Source organism: Aquarana catesbeiana, linkage group LG01 (assembly GCF_042186555.1).
Source record: "Aquarana catesbeiana isolate 2022-GZ linkage group LG01, ASM4218655v1, whole genome shotgun sequence".
Classification (NCBI taxonomy): domain Eukaryota; kingdom Metazoa; phylum Chordata; class Amphibia; order Anura; family Ranidae; genus Aquarana; species Aquarana catesbeiana.
The window spans coordinates 477,767,218-477,790,234 of record NC_133324.1 but is presented as its reverse complement, the minus strand read 5'-3'; the positions used below and the strand labels follow the sequence as shown (position 1 = coordinate 477,790,234).

Sequence of the window (23,017 nt, the reverse complement as noted above, 5' to 3'; positions counted from 1 at the left end):
AGGTATGTTGGTGACACAGGGGGGAGGGGGGAATCAGGTATGGTGGTGACACAGGGGGGGAGGGGGGAATCAGATATGGTGGTGACACAGGGGGGAGGGGGGAATCAGGTATGGTGGTGACACAGGGGGGAGAGGGGGGTGCAGGTATGTTGGTGACACAGGGGGGAGGGGGGAATCAGGTATGGTGGTGACACGGGGGGAAGAGGGGGGTGCAGGTATGTTGGTGACACAGGGGGGAGGGGGGAATCAGGTATGGTGGTGACACAGGGGGGGAGGGGGGAATCAGGTATGGTGGTGACACAGGGGAGAGGGGGGAATCAGGTATGGTGGTGACACAGGGGGGAGGGGGGAATCAGGTATGGTGGTGACACAGGGGGGAGAGGGGGGTGCAGGTATGTTGGTGACACAGGGGGGGAGAGGGGGGTGCAGGTATGGTGGTGACACGGGGGGGGGAGAGGGGGTGCAGGTATGGTGGTGACACAGGGGGGAGAGGGGGTGCAGGTATGGTGGTGACACAGGGGGGGAGAGGGGGGTGCAGGTATGTTGGTGACACAGGGGGGAGGGGGGAATCAGGTATGGTGGTGACACAGGGGGGAGAGGGGGGTGCAGGTATGTTGGTGACACAGGGGGGAGGGGGGAATCAGGTATGGTGGTGACACGGGGGGGAGGGGGGTGCAGGTATATTGGTGACACAGGGGGGAGGGGGGAATCAGGTATGGTGGTGACACAGGGGGGAGGGGGGAATCAGGTATGGTGGTGACACAGGGGGGAGGGGGGAATCAGGTATGGTGGTGACACAGGGGGGAGGGGGGAATCAGGTATGGTGGTGACACAGGGGGGAGAGGGGGGTGCAGGTATGTTGGTGACACAGGGGGGAGAGGAGGGGGGTGCAGGTATGTTGGTGACACAGGGGGGAGGGGGGAATCAGGTATGGTGGTGACACGGGGGGGAGAGGGGGGTGCAGGTATGTTGGTGACACAGGGGGGAGGGGGGAATCAGGTATGGTGGTGACACAGGGGGGAGGGGGGAATCAGGTATGGTGGTGACATGGGGTGCAAGAGGGGAGCCAGGACCATCAATGTCCCCAGCCAGCGGAGCCCCGGTCCTTCCATGCTGGACCTCAGCCTTTGAGAAGTGTACTGCAGGGAAAGCTCCAAGCCTCCCATACACTGAGTACACCCCCCCCCCCTATCTCTCCTCTCCCCTCCCCCACTACACTGACAGGCCACTACTCACAGGTCAGACAACTCCTGAACAGCCAGATGAAAGCCTCCCTTCTTCCCTCCCGTCACTCCCACTATTCCCTGAGCCCCGTCGGACACACGGGGGCGGAGGGTGATGGCAGTGGAAGCTGATCACGTCTTCCTTGTGTGCAGTGTAGAGCGGGGAGGGGTTGCCAATCCCTCCAACCAATAGGCTTCAGTGTACAATAGAATTTTCTATTTGTACACTGAAGAGAGAAGCGGATTGGCTGCCCCTCTCCCCTGCACTGAACACAAGGGGAACTTTGTGACTGACTCGTGGAGGCAACGGCGGCCATTTTTGTGGAGCCGTTGCCGTTTTTTACAAAAACACTCACGATTTTCTCGGGATAAACCCAAAAATTCGGGAAAACACCCGGGACAGAATTAAATCGGGTCAAGGGTCCCAAAATCGGGATTGTCCCGGGAAAATCGGGACTGTTGGCAACTATGCATATTATATATGTGGTCCGACTCAGGAGACTCTCAAAATTATAGAGTTAGGACTGCAGAACACTGGGGTGTAGTGACAGGGCTGCTGCAACCTACGCATAGGGTTGCCACCTTTTATTCAAGTCAAACCCGAACGATTTAGCGGCACATAGCAATTTTTTTTTGTAGTATAAACTATACATATATTTTGCTATTAAATAACATTTCTAATCATATGAAGTTAATAACAAGTGTCCCCCTCTACATTAGAGTCCAGAGTTCCCCTTTTAGATCTGAACTCGCAGAGTTCCCTTTCACTGTAAGGGGGGACTCTGCAGACTCCCCCCTGTAAGGGAGAATTCTGGGGACTCTAACATAAGGGATGCTCTGGGAACCCTGATTTAAAGGGGAACGCTGAGAACTCTGATGTACAGAGAGGACTCTAATTGAAGGGGGAACACTGTGGCCTCTGGTGTAAAGGGGAACTCTGATGTAAGGGGTGCTCTGAGAACCCTAATTTACCTTAGTGTACTCAGAGGAGATAGAAGGGGGGGACTTCAGTCACAGAAAGGGATGGATGGTGAGCTCACTCACCCCTTGGCAGTCAGCACCTCATATCCAGATGTATCTGAGGCTGCTGGACTTCTTCAAATTTCCAGCCCACACTTTCCTTTTCTAAGGAGTGTGGGCAGACACAGAGGGGTAGGGCCAGGAGGAAGAGGTGCAGATCGAGCCTTCTCTCCTCTCCCGCCTGTGTGTGTGTTTGGTGGGGAGGCTGTTAATGTTGGCTTTGGGCAGCATGAAAGAGTGTAACAGATACTCTTAGCTTAGACAACCCTGCAGGGAAACCAGTCTGAATAAAGTGTCCAGTCTGAAACCTGGACGCATGATTCCAAACCCGAACTGTCCGTGTGAATCCCGGACAGGTGGCAACCCTACCTACGCACATATTTTCAAATATGTGAAAACTAAACCCCTTGTGTTTAACGTGAACAGATAGACAGGGTTGAATCAATTTGTTTCAGCCTGGGTGGTAGCTGAGCTAGGAATCTTCATTTGTTGTTCTTTGATATGTGACCTTCTGTGGAACTTCTTCCAGGAATAAAGATTAGTCATCCTCCTCTGAAGTTTGGGCCGGAAGACTCACCCCTTTCAGTGAGTCTCTTATTCTGCAGGATTGCTCACAGATTTTTATATAAATCCCACAGTCCCGCAGATCCAAGTACTGTCCCAAAACACTCCCATGCTCAGAATCACTATTCTGCACATCGGTGCAGGGCAGAAGAAATGACAGCCAACATCAGCAATTCAGCTGTTTTTGTCATTCTAAATTGTAACCATTCAAATGTTCTGGAACTCAGCCAATCAAGAGATTTTGATACTGTCATGTAACAGTGCCAGTTTATTTTTGATTGGCTGCAGTTCCAGAATTTTCTAATAAGTACAAGTTAGAAAGACAGAATACAGATACTAAAGAGGTGACTGAAAACTGATTAATTGATTGAAGCCAAATTCCAGCACTTTTTAAGCAGTTACAGTGAACATTTTTTTTCTTTTTGGGATAACGTTTTTACAGCACCCCTGTCAGTGTTAAATGGTTTGTCTCCACCCTCTAACTGGTACGTCCGCAGGACAGCTTGTTCTTTTGAAAAACAACAGACTTACTGAACAGATCACCAGATTAAAAAAAAAGGAAGGAAAGCTTAAAAAAGAAAACTAAAAACTGCATCTATGAATCGGTAAATTGCAATATAATAAATGTTTGCTTTTGGGTTTACTATCGCTTTAAAGCAGCCTTTCTCAATATTTTGAGGAATCCGATTACATAGTGTCTAGCTCCCAATTGACCCCTGCTAAAAATTATATGGACTAAATGAGTTCTAAGAATAGTCATGAAATGAAAACACGGAAAATTGTCCTCTTACATTGCTGATCTATGTACAGTAGCTTGAAGATCAATACAATGCTACTCTAGGAACCCTTAGGTCCCTTTCACACTTCTGGGACCTGTCCTGCGACTTGGGACAGCAAAGGCACATGACAAGTCATACCCCATGATTTCCAATGATTACCGTTCATATCTGTGCGACTTCAAGTCACAGCGACTTCAAAATAGTGCATGCACTACTTTGGTCCAACTTTGATGCGACTTGAGGTCCATAGACCATTACACAGGCATTGCTTCAAGGCACGTCAAAGTCATGTCAATGTTGCGCAACTTTCAGGTCGCACAAGCATGAAAGGGGCCGTAAACAAGTTTTGAAGGAAACATGGGTTCTGTGGAATCCTGCTTGAGAAAGGCTAAGTTAGAAAATTAAAAAAGATGTTAAAGTGGAACTAAAGGCAAAATTAAAAATGACATATGGTGCAGTATGTCCTTGCGGCTTCACAGCTGGGTCCCTAATATGCATGTGCAAAGTGCGCTGCGCTTTGTAAATGGGCCGGCGGGGAAAAGAGAAGGGGGCCAAACTTCTGGGGCACCTCACCGCGTTGAGGTCTCCTGGAAGTGGGGATGGGTACCTGTCAAAAACAGGTACCCACTCCCCCCCCCCCAAAAGGTGGCAGCGGAGGGGGGAGGAAGCAAACAACCTTTTGGGTGAAGCTCCCCTTTAAGCTAGGACCAGGGTGACAGCTCTGGATCCTGCACATTTATAGATCACATTTTAGTTTCAAATCGTCATAAGAAAGGGGAGGCACTGACTTGGGAAAAACAACAATGATCATTCAAATATATTGAAACGCTGTTGCATATACTGTAGTTAAACAGTGCATGGACTGTCTGCTGCAAGGATTCAGAATCTTTAGGCATTAGAACACTAATTATCTGATTATATCTTGCAATGTTTAAGTCATTAGTGACCATGGAGTAGCATGTGACAGAAACCTCTGTGCTTTAGTTACTAATCATATAATGTCATGTTTTTTCTACCATTGAAATAAACATTACATAACAAAAATCTGTTAATGATTGGAAAGTTTTCTAATTGAGCAGTGAGAACTTACGTTCCAGCTGCGCAGGGGTAATCCTTGTTATGGACTCCATTCTAATTGAAGCCAAGCTGTCTGTAGTAGAAGTCGAATTCAGTGCTTCTATTATTTTATCATGCTTTACAGTCAGCCCAAATTTGTTCCACCAGTTACTTTCCAAGGTAAATCTCACCAATTTCTCATACTTGATACATATTTGCTCCATCACCTGTTCTATTGTATGGTGTATTGATACAGCTGGAATAAATGGAACTGCAGAACAAAAAAACAAAACTGTAAGCTAAATGCTAACAAATCCCCCCAGCAAAACAGCATATGCTACATGACTAGATACAGTGTATGAGTGATCTTAGCCTATGTTTAAACATTTGAAATACACTCGATACAAAACATTGACATTTATTACTGCGAAAATTAAAATAAGGCCAAGTGATGTTCTTTGGTTCCAAAATCTTGCAGCTAAAGTAGAGGTAGCTTTTAATGCTGACAGACACAGCATCCAATACACTGAAGCTGGCCATACATGGATTGGAAGTTGGCTGCTTCAGCAGACTGGCCGATGTTCAATCTATGTGAGGCCACTGTGGTTGTGGTTGGATCTACTAATCAACTTCTGTTCAACCATCCTGTCTGTATTTTTTCAGCTCGGTCAGCACGGCAGGCAATAGGCTGCAGCGCTGGATCAGTGTATTCTGACGGTGGGGAAGTCTCTCAGCTGTCCTAATACAAAGAAACAGTGTGAAGGACTCCCCAATCCACCTCCAATGTGTGGATGTGGGAACTCATGTATGGCCAGCCTAGCAGAAAAGGGGTAAATGTAACTTTTTAATGTTTTGTAGTGTTCACATAAGGTTCAGTTAGAAAATGAGTGACTGGTGAATGTAGTGTAATATTTAGGTAAAAACATGGGAGCCCCAATACCAGGGGTAGATAACACGAAAATACAAGACTTATATTATCAGCTGTGATCACAGTAAAAACATTGAGAAACAAACATATCTTCCAGCTGGTAAAAGCTCTCACTGAGAGAGGTCACTTAACATTGAAATGGTAATTGAAAAGCAATGCTTGTCATAACAATCTGCCTCCCTTTGACCTTGTACTATCAAGAGCAATAGAGAGATGGATGACTACACTGTGCACTAGCAGTCATCCACATCAGCACCATGTTAAAACTATCTTCATGATTAGTTATGTTTTGCTACACTTGAATAAACAAAAATTGTAGTGAAGTCTTTTTTTATTATTATTTAATTGTTTTAATGTAATATTATAAAATAATCTCACAAAACTATCTCATAGGTGACCCTGAAAAGAGAACAGAAAAGCATCTTTTACTTGGCCCCAAGGATCCGTTTTGGAAATACTGATCTAGTTATTATAAATGTACATTTACGAATTGAGTTTAGGTACCTTTAAACAAGGAAAACTGAATACCAGCATAACTTTCTGGATCTTCTAGAATGTCTGTGGGTAGATCTATAATGTGAAAGCTTAGACAAAAATATAAACATAAAATAAATATAATGCAATTAAACACCGTACACATATTTAAAGAGCTTTCTCCAAGCAGTGTGTTAAACCACGACACAAAGAATATGATTTTACTGTAAAATGCTGTTTACTATCCTAGCCTACATACAGTGTTCCTCTGTGAAACGTTCTGTCCCATGTCACTACACACCTTTGATCTATGAATATAGCATTTTGGAGGGACACCACTAAGCATGTTCCCTACTCCACCAGTCCAGCATACCTCTTAGCATTTCGCTCCGAGTGACAGAATAGGATCCTGCTCATGCACTAGCATGGACCTCATGCGTGCACATAATTAACTCCTTCTCTCTCGTACCATGCGGATAGATACATTGAGTCTCTGTACCACAGGTTCTGTCACAGTTGCTTTTGGGGGAACTGTATGCTAGGGAGGGAGGCAAAATACTCACCCCCTTGCTACCAGAGGATCTGTTGCCTGCGCCTGGTACCACTCCTCACTATCTGGCTGCTATTTATTCTCACCAGTTCCTGGTTACCTGTAGCAACTACACTTTTCCAATTCTCATGCTGAGTAAATTCTATGTGGTGGCCTTCCTCCTCTAGAAAAAATTTGATATATCATGAGTCACTGTGGATTATTTTTTGGAACAGTGGAGGTACTGCTATGTGTGATAAAGCGCTTTTATCCTGGAGCAAGGCTGTGCACCAATGAATGTGAGTGAGCATTTTTATGGTTTTAGAAACAATCTTGTGAATAGGGTCATGGTCATCTCGTGAGTATTCTGTGTCAAAGGTGGCAGCACTTGGGTGTTTATTTGCACGAAAGAATATAAGACTTTATGAAGTATGAAATATCACATAATGTGATGAACACTTTCTGTTTGCTTAATTTCTTCACATTCATTTTTACATGCATTAAGAGCACAGTTGTGTCGAATAGTTTTCACTATTGAGTGTTTGGTATATAATCACTGCATTTACCTAGTGCAGCTATAAATAATTCATATATGCAGAACATGGTGGAGGGCAGAACCCAAAAAAGACCAGGAAAACGCAGAATCCATGTTAACCCTCTCCCCACCTGGCAGTACAGAACTAACTATCTAATGTAGCACACCATTAGTATGTGAATGAGATTGTGTAACCTGCAAAAATGGAAATGCTCTTTAAAGTCTTTTTCAAGCTGAACTGAACAGCAAATTTAAAAGATTTCAGCACACATGCCAAAATTACAGGTGTCTTCTGGCCAGAACCCAAAAGAGAGTCATTGGCTAATGGCTGAGAAGGGGGTGGAGGGCAGCACTGGATCATAGGAAGGATGAGTAGCTCCTTTATTTTATGGTAAAGCTGGTGTTGAGTTTTAAAGCTACCGTCACATTCTCATTAGGACTAATAGTAAACTCTCAAACTTCAACCAATGAATGGGTGATTTAAAAGAAACCGATCAGGATGGAACGATGGGATCTGCTACTGTTGCTATGGGGTTTATTTACTAAGGATGGAGAGTGCAAAATTAGGCTCACTTCTGCATAGAAACCAATCAGCTTCCAGGTTTTATTGCCAAAGCTTAATTGAACAAGCTGAAGTTAGAAGCTGATTGGTTTCTATGCAGAAGTGAGCCTGATTTTGCACTCTCCAGCTTTAGTAAATAGACCTCTTTGTGTCTAAAGGTGCCACTCTGGCCCTTACATGGGCTTTTAGTTTAACAGCCAACAGCAGCTGCCTACAGGTCTCCATCTCTATGGTGCACATAGATTACCTTAAGAAACATTGCAAATTATTGGATGAGGAATTAAGTTTCGCACATTTTGGTCTTCTTTGGTCATGAGGGCACCTGCATTCATCACAGAGATGAATGAAGGAAGTTGGTAGCCATTGATGATTGACAAAGTATGAGCAAAGTTGGTGGGCAGATCCCACACCCATGTACAGGGGGCATTTAGTCTTAATGAAAGGAAGTTCAGCTTATGCACTTCCCAAGCGCCTTGTTGTTCTCATTCTTGGCATTCATAATGTGATGCATTGAGGAGTTTGCAATATCAGGTATTAGGAGATCGCCCTCCAAGAGTGGCTTTTAAGGTGTTTAAAACAGATACTCCAATATTGTTAAATGATTTGTAAATACTTACTCACTGTGCATAATATAATATTCAGTGTGGCAGAAAAATTGGAAATGTCAAATTAGCAACTACCTGCAGGATTTGGAGTAAATTCTGAACTAAAATGTAAGTATGTGTTCATTACAAAAAGCACTGTAAAGCTGCGTACACACGGGCGGACTTTTTGACAGGACTGGTCTGACGGAACTAATCCGTCGGACAATCCGACCATGTGTGGGCTTCATCGGACCTTCAGCGAACCTTTACTGTCGAAAATCAGACAGACTTTAGATTTGGAACATATTTCAAATCTTTCCGCCGGAACTCCACCAGACCCAGTTCCTATCAAGAAATCCGCTCGTCTGTATGCTAGTCCAACAGACAAAAAATGACGCAAGGGCAGCTATTAGCTACTGGCTATGAACTTCCTTATTCTAGTCCCTTCGTACGTCATCACGTTCAAACCAACGGACTTTCGAACGGACTTTAGTCCATTCGTGTGTGGGTAAGTCGGTCCTTGGAAAGTCCGTCGGACCTTTGATGCTGAAAAGTCTGCTTGTGTGTACACGGCATAAGTTTGAAGAAAGTAACCCTACTTTCCAGTGTCAGGATAAAGTCATCCAGTGCCCAGGACAAAGGTGCGTGGTGTGCTATGCCAAAATATCTAATGTGTGTGGAATGCCCTGAAACAGTACCAATAATTGTGGTACACCACAGTGAAATTAAAAGTTTAAATGGAGCCAACAGCATGAATATATTTGCATCTATTTGTGCCATGGATCCTTTTAATTATGCAGGATAGCAGCTGCTGTTTAAAGTATTTTGCTATTTAAAATATAGCAGATAACACCTGCCAAATAAATATGTATATAAATGGGGTAGTGGCGCTCCCTAAGGCTTAATTAGGCGGGTGAGTAGTAGAAATAACTGTAGTAGTAGGGACCAGTAACCTGGCTCTAGGCCGGGTCGCCCCACCGGAGTAAGGAAGATACCTGACAGCAGTAAGGTAACAACACTCCCTATAGGGGATATACAGCAAAGGTGAGTATGCAAATTGAATTAAGATATAAAATGATGAGAAATCATATAATAATAAAAAATATAATAATAAAAAATTATTACAGCCTCTTCACCATAAGTGATAATATTGGTAGGTGAACCTACCCTGTTTATACATACATTACATGTGAGTGAGACCATACATAGTGCCTTGTATAGTATAACCTTTCATATACGTGCACCCACTTTAGTGGTATATATTACACCTGTGAAAAAATATATAGGTGGTGATAGCCTCAAAATAACCAAAATTAACGGTAAGCCTATAGGTGACCATATACATAATCAGTGAACAAAAATCGTTCAAACCTTGAATTAGTTTTAACTCTTAATCAATCTATAAATTGTTTGTAACAATACATGATTAATAGGCAGTCCATAATTGTGAAGAGGTCTTTAACATAGTGAAAAATAAAAAATAAAAAATAACTCAAAAACGTGACTTGAGTGCATTCAACGTCCTGGTGACTTGGTGCTCCCCCTCAAGGATCCCCACTCACCAGATTCATTCACCCCAAAGGGGTAATTCGCATGCAGATGTGGCCTCTACGATCTCCCTGCCAGCGTAGTAGATGGGTTTCCCGGGGTGGTCCTCAGCATACACAGGAAAACGGAGCTTTGTCACTCAGGATAGATGATGTAAACAAGCACATCTGTAATGCAGTAGTGCTGAGGCCTGTGTCCGTCATCCACGGGGGGCGCTGCAGCAGCAGGTGGGTAGCCTGCCGGTGTCAGGAGCTGGAGGAGGAGGTCTACTGGAGAGACCAGTAGCCGGGTGGTGCACGGCTCTGTATGGTAGCCCTGTGAAGTGCTGCAGCAGCAGGAGGGAAGCCTGTTGGTGCCAGAAGCCAGAGGGGGAAGTCCGCTTGGAAGAATCCAGTGTCCAGATGGAACGCAGTGTGGATCGCAGCGTGGCAGGGACGTCCCTGCCACGCTGCGATCCACACTGCGTTCCATCTGGACACTGGATTCAGACTGGATTCAGGCTATCCACCTGCTGCTGCAGCGCCCCCCGTGGATGACGGACACAGCCCTCAGCACTACTGCATTACAGATGTGCTTGTTTACATCATCTATCCTGAGTGACAAAGCTCCGTTTTCCTGTGTATGCTGAGGACCACCCCGGGAAACCCATCTACTACGCTGGCAGGGAGATCGTAGAGGCCACATCTGCATGCGAATTACCCCTTTGGGGTGAATGGATCTGGTGAGTGGGGATCCTTGAGGGGGAGCACCAAGTCACCAAGTCACCAGGACGTTGAATGCACTCAAGTCACGTTTTTGAGTTATTTTTTATTTTTTATTTTTCACTATGTTAAAGACCTCTTCACAATTATGGACTGCCTATTAATCATGTATTGTTACAAACAATTTATAGATTGATTAAGAGTTAAAACTAATTCAAGGTTTAAACGATTTTTGTTCACTGATTATGTATATGGTCACCTATAGGCTTACCATTAATTTTGGTTATTTTGAGGCTATCACCACCTATATATTTTTTCACAGGTGTAATATTATATATCACTAAAGTGGGTGCACGTATATGAAAGGTTATACTATACAAGGCAATATGTATGGTCTCACTCACATGTAATGTATGTATAAACAGGGTAGGTTCACCTACCAATATTATCACTTATGGTGAAGAGGCTGTAATAATTTTTTATTATTATATTTTTTATTATTATATGATTTCTCATCATTTTATATCTTTATTCAATTTGCATACTCACCTTTGCTGTATATCCCCTATAGGGAGTGTTGTTACCTTACTGCTGTCAGGTATCTTCCTTACTCCGGTGGGGCGACCCGGCCTAGAGCCAGGTTACTGGTCTCTACTACTACAGTTATTTCTACTACTCACCCGCCTAATTAAGCCTTAGGGAGCGCCACTACCCCATTTATTTACATATTTATTTTTGAAGCACCTCTGGGGTGTTTTCCTTAGGGGGGCCGCACACCTACATATTGTTCTAAGCGCAGTCATCATACTTTATTCTATTACCTGCCAAATAAAGGTCATACAATAAAGTGATCCAAATATTGGGCAAAAAAATATTCCAGCAAAGCATTTCAAAGTGCCATATAGTAATGTGCCACAATAAATATACACGCTTCAAAATGTGTCCAGTGTTAACCCAACTCAGATATGGAATTTTCATACATCAAAATATATTCCCATTGTCTATTCATTCCAAAGTGAAACTTCACAATTGAGACCTCCAGCAGTAACAACTAAATGACTCACCAGAAATAATGACCCCCTGATCAATAGGTCAACACTTGCTCAGTCAATTTACAACAATGCTTCCTCCTCCAAGAGACATTCTCTGCATGACTCTTCCGCCATCTGAAATTTGCCCATCTTTCCTGCAGCGACCACTCACCAGCCACCCTGTGTGCACACACTGGCAGCTCGTGTGACTGGTGGAGGTCTCAGTTGAGAAGTTTCACCTTGGAATGAATACACTCTGGAAAGATGTAACTATTGATTTCAGCTAGCTCTAGCTAGCTACTGGATATTGAAGGATCTGATGCCCCCCTTGTTAAAGGGGACTTCTAGAATCCAAAAAGGCCCACCCTGCCCCGCATACACCCACAACCACAGCTCAGGGTTGTGGGGAAGTGGCCCTTGTCCCCATCATCATCAACAAAGCACCCCCCCATGTTAAGGGCTGGCTCGCACACCCCCCCCCCCCCCTCCTGGCCTTCTGGGCTGCATGCTCGGATAAGGATCTGCTGTGGATTTTGGGGGTTTTGGGGGGGACCAAACGCCACTTTTTTAAAAACATTTTGGCATGGGGTTCATCCTAAAATCCAAACCAGACCCGAAGGAACTGGTATGGATTTATGAATGTTCTTTTTCTGCCATTCCTTTACGTTGTTTACTGTTTACATTTCAGCTTACTGCATGGAAGACCGCTGACAGCTGATGAGTCATTGGTGTTAATAATGTGGTGGCTGGCTTCCCGTCCTGCTCTTGAACAACCAGCTATTCTACACACAGAATTCGGATTGGTTAATAATTTTTTAACCTATCCGAATCGTTCAGAAGATTTGGAAATTGTTAGAAAACAAATAAACAAAACTAAATTTGTTACTATTTCATTTGGAGATTGGGATACATCCGAAACTCCGAATAACCAAAAAATTTGTGTGAATTTACATTTGGACTGAAACGTATTGCACATGTCTACTTGAGCCAATCAATGCCAATGCCTTTTTGTTACCTTTTATTGAATAACTCCTTCAATTATCCTAATATTGGTGAAGGAGTGCCAAACAGTAGTTTTTAAATTCATCTACACATGGATTAGTGTAATAGGCAAAAACTGCAACTGTTAGATTTTAAGTATGGCAAGCTAAATTTTTTATTCAAATTTGAATAGCATGGGGAAGGATTAGAACTCCAGATGGTTTCTCCAGAAGGGTAAATCTCTGTAAAGGAGCATTGGATAGCACTAAAATCATGGCAAGAGTTCTAATCCTTTTCCACTCTATTCAAAAGTAAGAAAAACACTTTTGGCTAGACATCCACTTTAATACAGTGTGAAGCCAGGTAAAGTAATTTTGGCATAAATCACTGTGGTGTAAAGAGAAGTGAAACTGTACTTACATTCAGCCATTTGTAGGGTTCACATGATTGGATAGCTGAAGCTAGCACAGATTCACTTCATCTCACTTCCCACTTTAATAAATCGGGTGTGGGATCAAATCATTTACCCTTAAGGATGAAAAAACTTTTTTTTGCTATTCTTGTCCCTATTGGGTCAGTTGCCTTCACTTTCTGTCTTGTAGATTTTATAGGCAAGTGAGAGGAATTCTCTCCAAAGTGACAACTCTTAAACAGTTGTCAGCTGCCAGTTGTGAAAGTTGCTCACAAGTGTCACCACTGGAAGATTTCTCCTCTATTCTCTTTTTTTATGACAACTCAAAATTTTGGATAAATTAACCACTTTTGGTCCCAATGACAATGGACTTTGTGTACAAAATAGAACTGTGGGCAATATTAAACATTTTCACAATTTATTTATAAAAATTCCTAGGTCATCTGCAGTTATACATTATGTTCACCAAGAAACCACAATAGCAGTGATGATAACTGGAGCCAGGGGCGTTGCTAGGGGGTGGCTTTTGGGGCTATAGCCCCGAATCTGGGGCCCATTACCCCGAGTCTCTCAGAGATGGCCGTGGCCTCTCTGCAGCCGGGCCGTGAGTGCGGCGGGCAGCACGGGAGAGCTGGGCGGGCGAGAAAGCAGAGTGATGACATCATCTCTCACCACCTGCCCTGCATCAGGAAAAAAGGAGATGCAGCTCACAAACACTCTTGCTCTGGAATGACACCGCCCTAGTAAGAACTGGTTCCAGGAGCTGGCTTTGCTGGTTTGCAGAGAGGTAGAAAGAAATCCTGGATAGCCGCACTCTGGGATAAGGACATCTTTATTTCAATAAAATCCAACAATACAGTCAATTGCAGAGACGTATAGGGTGGTAGACTGCAAACGCATTTCACATCATTTGGATGCTTATTCGTAGCCCTACGAATAAGCATCCAAATGATGTGAAACGCGTTAACAGTCTACCACCCTGTACGTCTCTGCAATTGACTGTATTGTTGGATTTTATTGAAATAAAGATGTCCTTATCCCAGAGTGCGGCTATCCAGGATTTCTTTCTACTACCTGCCCTGCATCACCGCTGTTCCGCCCTCACTGTGCAGCCGCAGGCAGCAGAGAGATGAGATCATCTCTTACTGCCTGCCCTCTCTCTGGTGAGCCTAATGTAAGGAGCGGCTTTCTGGGGACTCTGAGGTAAGTAGGGGCTCTCTGGGAACCCTGATGTAATGATATATTGATATATGTAATATACAGTATATATTATATATATATATATATATATATATATATATATATATATATATATATACACACGTATATTCTATACATGTGTATGCCCACCCCCAAGCGACTTTCTTTACTTCGTTGCTGTGGGCTCTAGCCCCAGATCTTTTGTAGACCTAGCAACGCCCCTGACTGGAGCTGTGACATACAGCAATACTTGTTACATACGTAGAATAAATAGGTGACAGGACTTCTTCAGCAAAATTAATGCATTGTTCTTTTCGAGCATCTTTGAGTGCCTTATTTTGTGGAGAGAATGGAACGTCTAACTCAGCCTCAGGGTATGAACTGAAACAGACTTAGTAAAGCAAACAGACATTAACAAACAGCATAAAGATACATATTATCTTACAGCTTAGACAGATAACATAATCAGTGTATCTCTAGAGGCAAAACTTTTATTAGTTTTGAATTCAGTAGGGAAGTTATATAACCCTGATTGGGGTATTTTTTTGTTGTCTGTGTGCCATTGGGGAACTTTCTCTTCGCTTCCTGCCCTGTCCCAGAAAAGCAGCAAGAAGTTAGACTAATGCCGCATAAACACGAGCAGAATGTCAGACCGAAAAAGTCCGACGGAAGCTTTTCGTATATTCCGATCGTGTGTATGCCTCATTTGACTTTTTTTTTTGGAAAATTCTGACGGACCTAGAAATAGAACATGTTCTAAATATTTCCAATGGAACCAATTCCTATCGGGAAAACGGCTCGTCTGTATGCTGTTCCGACGGACCAAAAACAATGCATGTTCTGAAGCAAGTACGAGACGGAAGCTATTGGCTACTGGCTATTGAACTTCCTTTTTCTAGTCTCGTCGTACGTGCTGTACGTCACCGCATTCTTGACGATCGGACTTTGGTGTGATCGTGCGTACAAATAACAGTTTCATCGGAATTCCATCGGAACTCCGTCGGAAAAACCTTCAGAGTTTATTCCGACGGGAAAACCGGTCGTGTGTACTGTGCAATAGTCTCCTAAGGTGATGGAAATTCCCTTCTCAGTTTCCCACTAAACAGGTGTCCCCATTAGAAGATTTACCCTAATCTCTTGGTATTTAGAGAATCTTAAAACGTTTGCTTTGCCCTCACTTTCTTCCTTGGTTACATTAATCACCAGTACAAAAAGTTAGCTGAATTTCCCTAATGGGGACACATACTACAATAAAAATGTCCCCTTCTCTATCAGACACTAAGCAGGTTTTGCCTGGAGATATAATATATGCATTTTATAAATTAGCACTTTGTTTGGTAAAATGTTGTTTATTATAAGTGTCATATCTGTAGGCCATCCAGTAGACTAGCTGAAAATCTCATTATTGCCAGGACAGGCCAGCCACTGGATGTTCAGCTCAAGCATCACAGGATTAAGCAGGATTATTCCAGTGCATGCATATGACACTCTAACTCTAAAGCAGCAAAGCTGAGGTCTGGACCAATGATGTCACCCAGAAGATGGGGGCCGCACACAGATTTCTTCTCTAGGGCCTTGCTGCAGACAGGAGAGCGCGCACTTGCGCATGCTCCACAATTTCTAATGGGGATTGTCAGCAGAACAGCCCTAGAGAAACCTGTAAGCATGCTAGCCCCACTCCCTGGATGGCGTCAGGGTCAGGGCATCAGGATGGCAATGGAGGTAATAAGGATTAGGTAGAATGCAGTGGGATGGAAAAGTACAGGGTGAAGATCAGTTATGATGGAGCAGGATAGTAGAGAAAAGAGGAAGCAGTGGCTACAAGGGCAGTTATGAGTAATTTAACGTTTGTTTACTTCCAATCTGCTTCCCTGCCGGTGGAGTGTCAGCTCTGTGGGCCACACAGGAGACGTCTTATTGAAGGAGATATGTGCTGCTGAGTCCGGACAGAGAGGGCAAGACGAGGCACACCATTCCGGTCGGGAGCCTGGCTGGGATCGTAATACATCTGCCTTTTTGCTTTATTTGTCTGGTAAGGGGACAATCCCGGAGGTCCGTTTAAATATCTGTTCCTTGGTGTTTGGTTCCTGGTTTCACTATATCTGCATACGAGGGTCTGCCTTCTGGTAAGCAGCTCGTACTATTAGCTTTCTCAGCACCTGGTGGGAGTTTTCTCCACAACCTTTCACATTTTCTTGGGGTGTTTTATACACGTCGACTGTCCAACTATATCTGGTAAGCAGATTTTGGAAGTCGTTGCATTCTTCACCCGTATAAAATTTACATTCATAATTTTTTATTTTCACTTATTTCTGCATGATTGCATGATACTCACCATATTGTCCTAGCTATTCAGCATAGGATTTTATACGATAACACGTGATTTAAGGTTAATAGAGTGTCACTTCTTTTTTTGGTTTGGCGTGCCTTTTAAAAACAATATTACGTTATATTTTTGTTATACCTTTTTTGAATTATATCTGTGGATACACGGGACGAGGGCGCCCTTCCTGCTTCATCTGGAGTGTACATCTAAAGGCCCAGGCTGGGTTTAAGCCACTCGCCCTTTTATGTCTTACTTCTGGTAAGCGCAATATATATTGGAGTGTTCTGCTTACTGTGTTCACCATTACTGTTTCCTTTGGAAGAAGTTTTATATCATCTACTTATCCTCCTTGCCTGGACTGTAATTGGGACTATTTATTTTATGATATATGGGACTTCACAATTGGACTTTTGTATATATCACTCATAGCGCGTTTTTTTCCTTTTTGGTTTCAGTTATGAGTAATGAAAAGAAGAGAGGAAGAAGCAGGCATTAGTGATGATGGAGTGGGATAGTAGAACCCAAGCAGGGATCATTGATGGTTGAGCAGGTGGAAAATGAGGCATGAATGATGGTTAAGTGGGTTGGAAAAAGGCAATAGGAAGGTGGCCAAGGGGGATGAAGATCACAGACTAGCAAGGGCATTGTTGAGACCCCAAGCAGATTGATTTCCCATCATTTCCTGTCTTTCTGAATCCCTGCCACCGGAACAGAAAGTGATGAAAAATCTTCCACCATGGTGATAAAGACAGCAATAAATCTAGTCCTAACTCACTGTATCTAAAACAGCTATGACACTGGGAGAACACTTGGAAAACTATTTCTTTGTGGCATTCTGTTGCAGATCTACAGTCATGGCTAAAAATACTGGCACCCCTGCATTTCTGTCAGACAATGCACCACTTCACCCAGAAAATGATTGCAATTACAAAAGTTTAGGCATTCTTGTGTTTATTTATTTTGTTTGTATTGGTATGACACAAAAATGTGGAGAAACAAAAAGCCAAATCTGACACATTCCATGCAAAATAACTGAAATCAATCGCTTCCTGTAATCATCACTTAGTTTCCTACACCTCTCTACTGGAATTTTGAACCACTCTTCTTTCGCCAACTGCTCTAGGTCTCTCAGATTTCCCAACTGCTGTTTTGAGATCTCTCCATGTGTGCTCTATGGAATTTAGATCTGGACTCGTGGCTGGCCAGTTCAGTACTCTCCATCGCTTTGTCGTAAACCATTTCTGGGTGCTTTTTGACGTGTGCTTTGGGTCATTGTCCTGCTGTAAGACCCATGACCTCTGATGTAGACCCAACTTTCTGACATCGGGCCCTACGTTGCACCCCAGAATTCTTTGGAAGTCTTCATATTTCATAATGCTATGCCCACGGTCAAGACATCCAATGCCTGGAGCAGCAAAGCAACCCCAAAACATCAGTGAACCTCAACCATGTTTGACTGTAAGGACTGTATTCTTTTCTTTAACCACTTCAATACAGGGCACTTTTACCCGCTTCCTGCCCAGGCCAATTTTCAGGTTTCAGTGCTGTCCCACTTTGAATGATATTTACATGGTATCCATATGAAATTTATATAATTGTTTTCACACAAACAGAGCTTTCTTTTGGTGGTATTTAATCACCACTGGGTTTTTTTTTTTTGCTAAACAAAAAAAAGGCCAAAAAATGTAAAAACAAAAAACTTGGTTTTCTTCATTTTTGTTATAAAATTTTACAAACAAATAATCTTTCTTCATAAATTTAGGCCAAATTGTATTCTACGACAATACTTTGGTAAAAATAACCCAAATCAGTGTATGCGATTTCGTCTGCAGGAAAGTTATAGCGTTTACAAAATGGTATACAATGTTATATACTGTATCTGAAAATTGATCAATCCTGATGTACTGACGGCTCTAATTTCCTGAGGCCGAAAAAGCCAGGACAGTACAAATACCCCCCCAAATGACTTTTGGAAAGTAAACAGTCTGAGGTATTTAGTAAGAGGCATGGTGTGTTTTTTGAAAATTTTTGTCACCTTTTTGGAAAATTAAGGAAATTTTTTTTACATAGGGTCACCAGTGCAGTACAGCGTCATCATATAACGGTGTGGCGGTGATCAGGGACACTGACTGGTGACAGTATGTTAAAAAAAAAAAATGAAATCTTTATTTTCTTTTTTTTTTACATACTGTGACCAGAGCAATTCAGTGTTACCATAGTAAAACTACCACTCTAGGAAGTTGATCAGGATTTTTTTTTTTTACAGACTACACTTGCTTATAGCAGTGAATTTCAGTATAAAGTGATCAGGTATAGTGAACAGTGATTCAGTATACAGGCAGTCCCCGAGTTACGAACACCCAAGTTACGAACGACTCCTACTTACGAACAGCCTCAAATGCCGGCCACTTGTGCTCCATGCTGGTCCTGGATACCTTTCGAGCACCTCTGGACCCATCCCACACTGCCGTACTACGCCCCAGATAACATAACAAGCGCCCGTAACATCCCACATCCATGCACAGGTGGCAGTTACACTTACGAATGCAATGGTCCGACCGGAAGTTACACTTACAAATGCAGTGTTGCGACTTTCAAACAACTTCGACTTACGAACAAACCTACAGTCTTTATTGTGTTCGTAACTTCGGGACTGCCTGTATAGTGATCAGGTATATTGATTAGTCATTTGCTTTGTCTGGTGGACGCAGCTGGTGACAGATCACGCCAAAGCTCAGCTCACTCTCAAGAGGACGTCATATGATGCCCTCCCAGAACAATAGGGTTCCCATCCTTCCGTGAATATACAATGATTCGGGCGGGAAGCAGTTAAAGGCCTCATTTCTTTTTCTGAAAACAGAATGATGGGCTTTACCAAAAAGCTGTATTTTTTTCGTCTGTCCACAGCACATACTCCCAAAAGGATTTTGGCTTCCTCGGGTAAGTTTTGGCAAACTCCAATCTGTCTATTTTATGTTTCTGTGTCAGCAGTGGGGTCCTTCTGGGTCTCCTACCATAGCGTTCCTTTTCATTCAGATGGCGACGTATAGTGTAAGCTGACACAGTTGTAGCCTGTGCCTGAATTTGTCTGGATGTTGATCAAGGTTCTTTCCACTATTCGTACAAATCCTTAGTTGCAATCTTTGATCAATTTTTCTCTTTGTCCACTTCAAGGGAGATTAACTACAGGGCCATGGGTTGTAAACTTCTTGACAATGTTGCGCACAGTGGACACAGGAACATTAAGACCTCTGGAGATGGACTTGTAACCTTGAGATTGTCCATGCTTTTCCACAATTTTTACCTAAGAGCCTTATATTTTCCTCCAAATCGGCCGTGCGCCTAATAATCCGGTGCGCCTTATGTGTGCAGTGAGTTACAAAATCATTTCCCGCTCTGACACAGGGACGTACGCTGGCATCGATAAACCAATCAGAGAACATTGCGTAATAAGTGCAGTTTGTCTAAGGACCCCCGAAAATGGCACCAGTCAAGAGACATGCTTACAAGGCACAATTCAAACTACAGGCTATCAGTTACGAGGTTGTAAATGGGAACAGCTGCGAAAGAATTCAACATCAATGAATCTATGGTTCGGAAGTGGAGGAAGCAAGAAAATGAACTGCGTCAAGTTAAGAAGACGAAACAGAGTTTCCGCGGGAACAAAGCGAGGTGGCCACAATTAGTAGACCAACTTGAACAATGGATTATTCAACAAAGAACAGCCGGGAGAAGCGTCTCTACAGTCACCATTCGACTGAAGGTAATAACGATAGCACAGGACATGAACATCGAACACTTTCAAGGAGGTCCGTCTTGGTGCTTTCGTTTTATGAAAAGGCGTCATCACTCCATCCGCGCAAGGACTACCTTCGCACAGCAACTGCCAGCAGATTACAAAGAAAAGCTGGCCATCTTCCGCACCTACTGTAGTAATAAGATTACCGACAAAAAGATCCAGCCCAAGCACATCACCAACAAGGACGAGGTCCCCCTCAATTTTGAAATCCCAGTGAACCATACTGTGGGGAAAAAGGGGACCAGCACAGTTCGATACGCACCACAGGGCATGAGAAGTCGGCTTTCACTGTTGTTCTTGGTTGCCACGGTAATGGACAGAAACTACCACCTATGATCATTTTTAAGAGGAAGACGCTGCAAAAAGCAAAGTTTCCAGCCGGAGTCATCGTTAAGGCCAATCAAAAGGGCTGGATGGACGAGGAGAAAATGAGGGGGTGGCTGAGAGAGGTGTATGTAAAGAGACCGGATGTTTTTTTTCCGCACATCACCGTCCCTGTTGATCTGCGACTCCATGCGCACCCATCTCACCGCTACTGTGAAAAACAAAGTGAAGCAAATTAATTCGGAGCTTGCCATCATTCCGGGAGGATTAACAAAAGAACTCCAACTGCTGGACGTTGGTGTAAACAGGGCGTTCAAAGTGAAGTTGCGAACGGCGTGGGAGCGATGGATGACAGACGGCGAACACACCTTTACTAAGACTGGGAGACAGCGCCAGGCGAGCTATGCCACCATATGTGAATGGATTGTGGATGCCTGGGCTAAGGTATCTGCTTTAACTGTTGTCCGAGCTTTCGCGAAAGCCAGCATCATTGCTGGACAGCCACCTGGCAATAAGACTGACTCCAACAATGATGACAATGATGAGAGGGAACCCGGCATGCTTGATGGCAAAATTGCCCAGCTGTTCATTTCAGACACAGAAGATGAGGACTTTGATGGATTTGTGGGAGAAGATTGATTAAAAACTAATGTGAGTGTATTGTTAAATAGTAGAATAGTAGAATAATGTACAAGTAAACTCACTGTTTTCCTTCCGTTACCTTTTTTTGTAGACCATATGTTTTAGCATGTGCCTTATAATGCAGTGCGCCTTATGTATGGGTCAAGTACAGAAATAGTCCCCGTAATTGAGACTGCGCCTTATAATCTGGTGCGCCGTATAGTGCGGAAAATACGGTGCTCTTTCTCATCTCCATGCTCCGTGTGGCACACAGAGACACACAACAGAATGTTTGAGTAAATTTTTCACCATTTTAACTGGTTGCCGGTGTGATTTCTATATTGTTAGCATCTGCTAATTGGTACAGGTGAGTTTAGTTACAAATTACAGGAGCATCACAAACTTGGAATGCAATTATTTCTTACATTTTTGAGAAGCTGCCAACAATTTTGTCCAGTCCATTTTTGGAGTTTTGCGTGGAATGTATCAGATTTGGCTTTTTGTTTCTCTACTTTTTTTTGCCATACCAATACAAACAAAAGAAATAAACATGAGAATGCCTAAACATTTGTAATTGCAACTATTTTCTGGGAAAAGTGGTGCATTATCTGACAGAAATGCAGGGGTGCCAATATTTTTGTGGCAACCACTTTTCCGGATTCAACATTTTCTTCTGCTGCCAGTCCTGACTACCTAGTGCTAGTACCCATTTGTGGGCAAGCCCAACCTCTACTAGTACTACTTCAACTGGCCATTACTAGTTTTGTGGACTACTTGCTGTCTACTCACTCTTCTCTTTGCAAGTTAGTGGTTCCTGACTGGATTAATCTAAAAGCTGCAACCTGAAGTATCATGCAAAAAAACACATACCTACCCCTAGTGAAGAGAATATGCACCTGATGACCCTCTTGTATGTTGTTGGAGGCCTTTTTTTTGACATGTAATGAACCTGATTTATGAAAGTCTGCAGTATGGTCAAGTGAACTGAATGTGGGCCTGATTTAGTAAAGTGTTAAGTAAGGTGTAGGTTTATCTGTGTTTACTTCAAACACACCATTGGACGCACATTTAGCTCACTGCTGTGAACGAACCCCAAAAGGAAAAAGTGCTGAAAAAGGCAATTGTAGTTTAAAACAAATATTTTTGAATGGTTTATGATCTACTGTATGTAACTAGGGACATGGCAGGGGGTGTGTCCTTTTCCTACATGCTTTTGTGTTGAAAGGTGCCCAAGTTTCTTATCTTAATTCCATATTAAGTATAGATTATTTGAACATAATTGACAATAATAAACGTTACCTTTGTTGACAATATCTTCACATTTAGTTAGATCAAAGTTTTTCTTAATTGAATTTTGCTCAATAAATTCAAGTTTTTCTGATTTCTGTGCTAGCAAACCTGGAAACAAAAAATATATTTCAGTAATTAAATGTAAAAACAAAGGCTTAAATCAGGTAAAAAAAGAGAACACATTTTAACAGGTTGGCTATTGTTTTTCAAAGTAACCTATAAAATCCATGTTTGTTGTTCTCCTTTCAAATTCACATTTGAAAGGTTTGAAAGGAGATTTTGGTACAGACATCTCTCTCCATCAAAATCAAGCTTCACGGAGATCCTGAATGGTAACACATTTCTTCTGTACAAGTAAGATAACAGATGTGAAGGTCTCACTTAAGCAGGTGCATTGTATTGCACATTGACAAATGCATATGGACACTGTTTAGACAAGAAATTTAGGAGACATGATAAACAATGACAGTGAAGACCATGAAACAGCCAGAAAACACACTGCCTAGCGTAACAGTTTTATATATGACTGT

At 42.9% G+C, this 23,017-nt stretch overlaps 1 protein-coding gene across 1 annotated transcript in view; it reads right to left on the bottom strand.

Moving 5' to 3' along the window:
- SHOC1 (shortage in chiasmata 1) overlaps positions 1–23,017 on the bottom strand; it is a 447,382-nt gene that overhangs the window by 337,291 nt on the left and 87,074 nt on the right. The window contains exons 9-12 of the mRNA XM_073612299.1: positions 22,497–22,595; positions 14,389–14,518; positions 6,075–6,154; positions 4,677–4,913 (exon numbers count right to left, since the gene is read on the bottom strand). Coding sequence (XP_073468400.1) covers positions 4,677–4,913; positions 6,075–6,154; positions 14,389–14,518; positions 22,497–22,595 — 546 coding nt within the window. The remainder of the gene's footprint in view (positions 1–4,676; positions 4,914–6,074; positions 6,155–14,388; positions 14,519–22,496; positions 22,596–23,017) is intronic.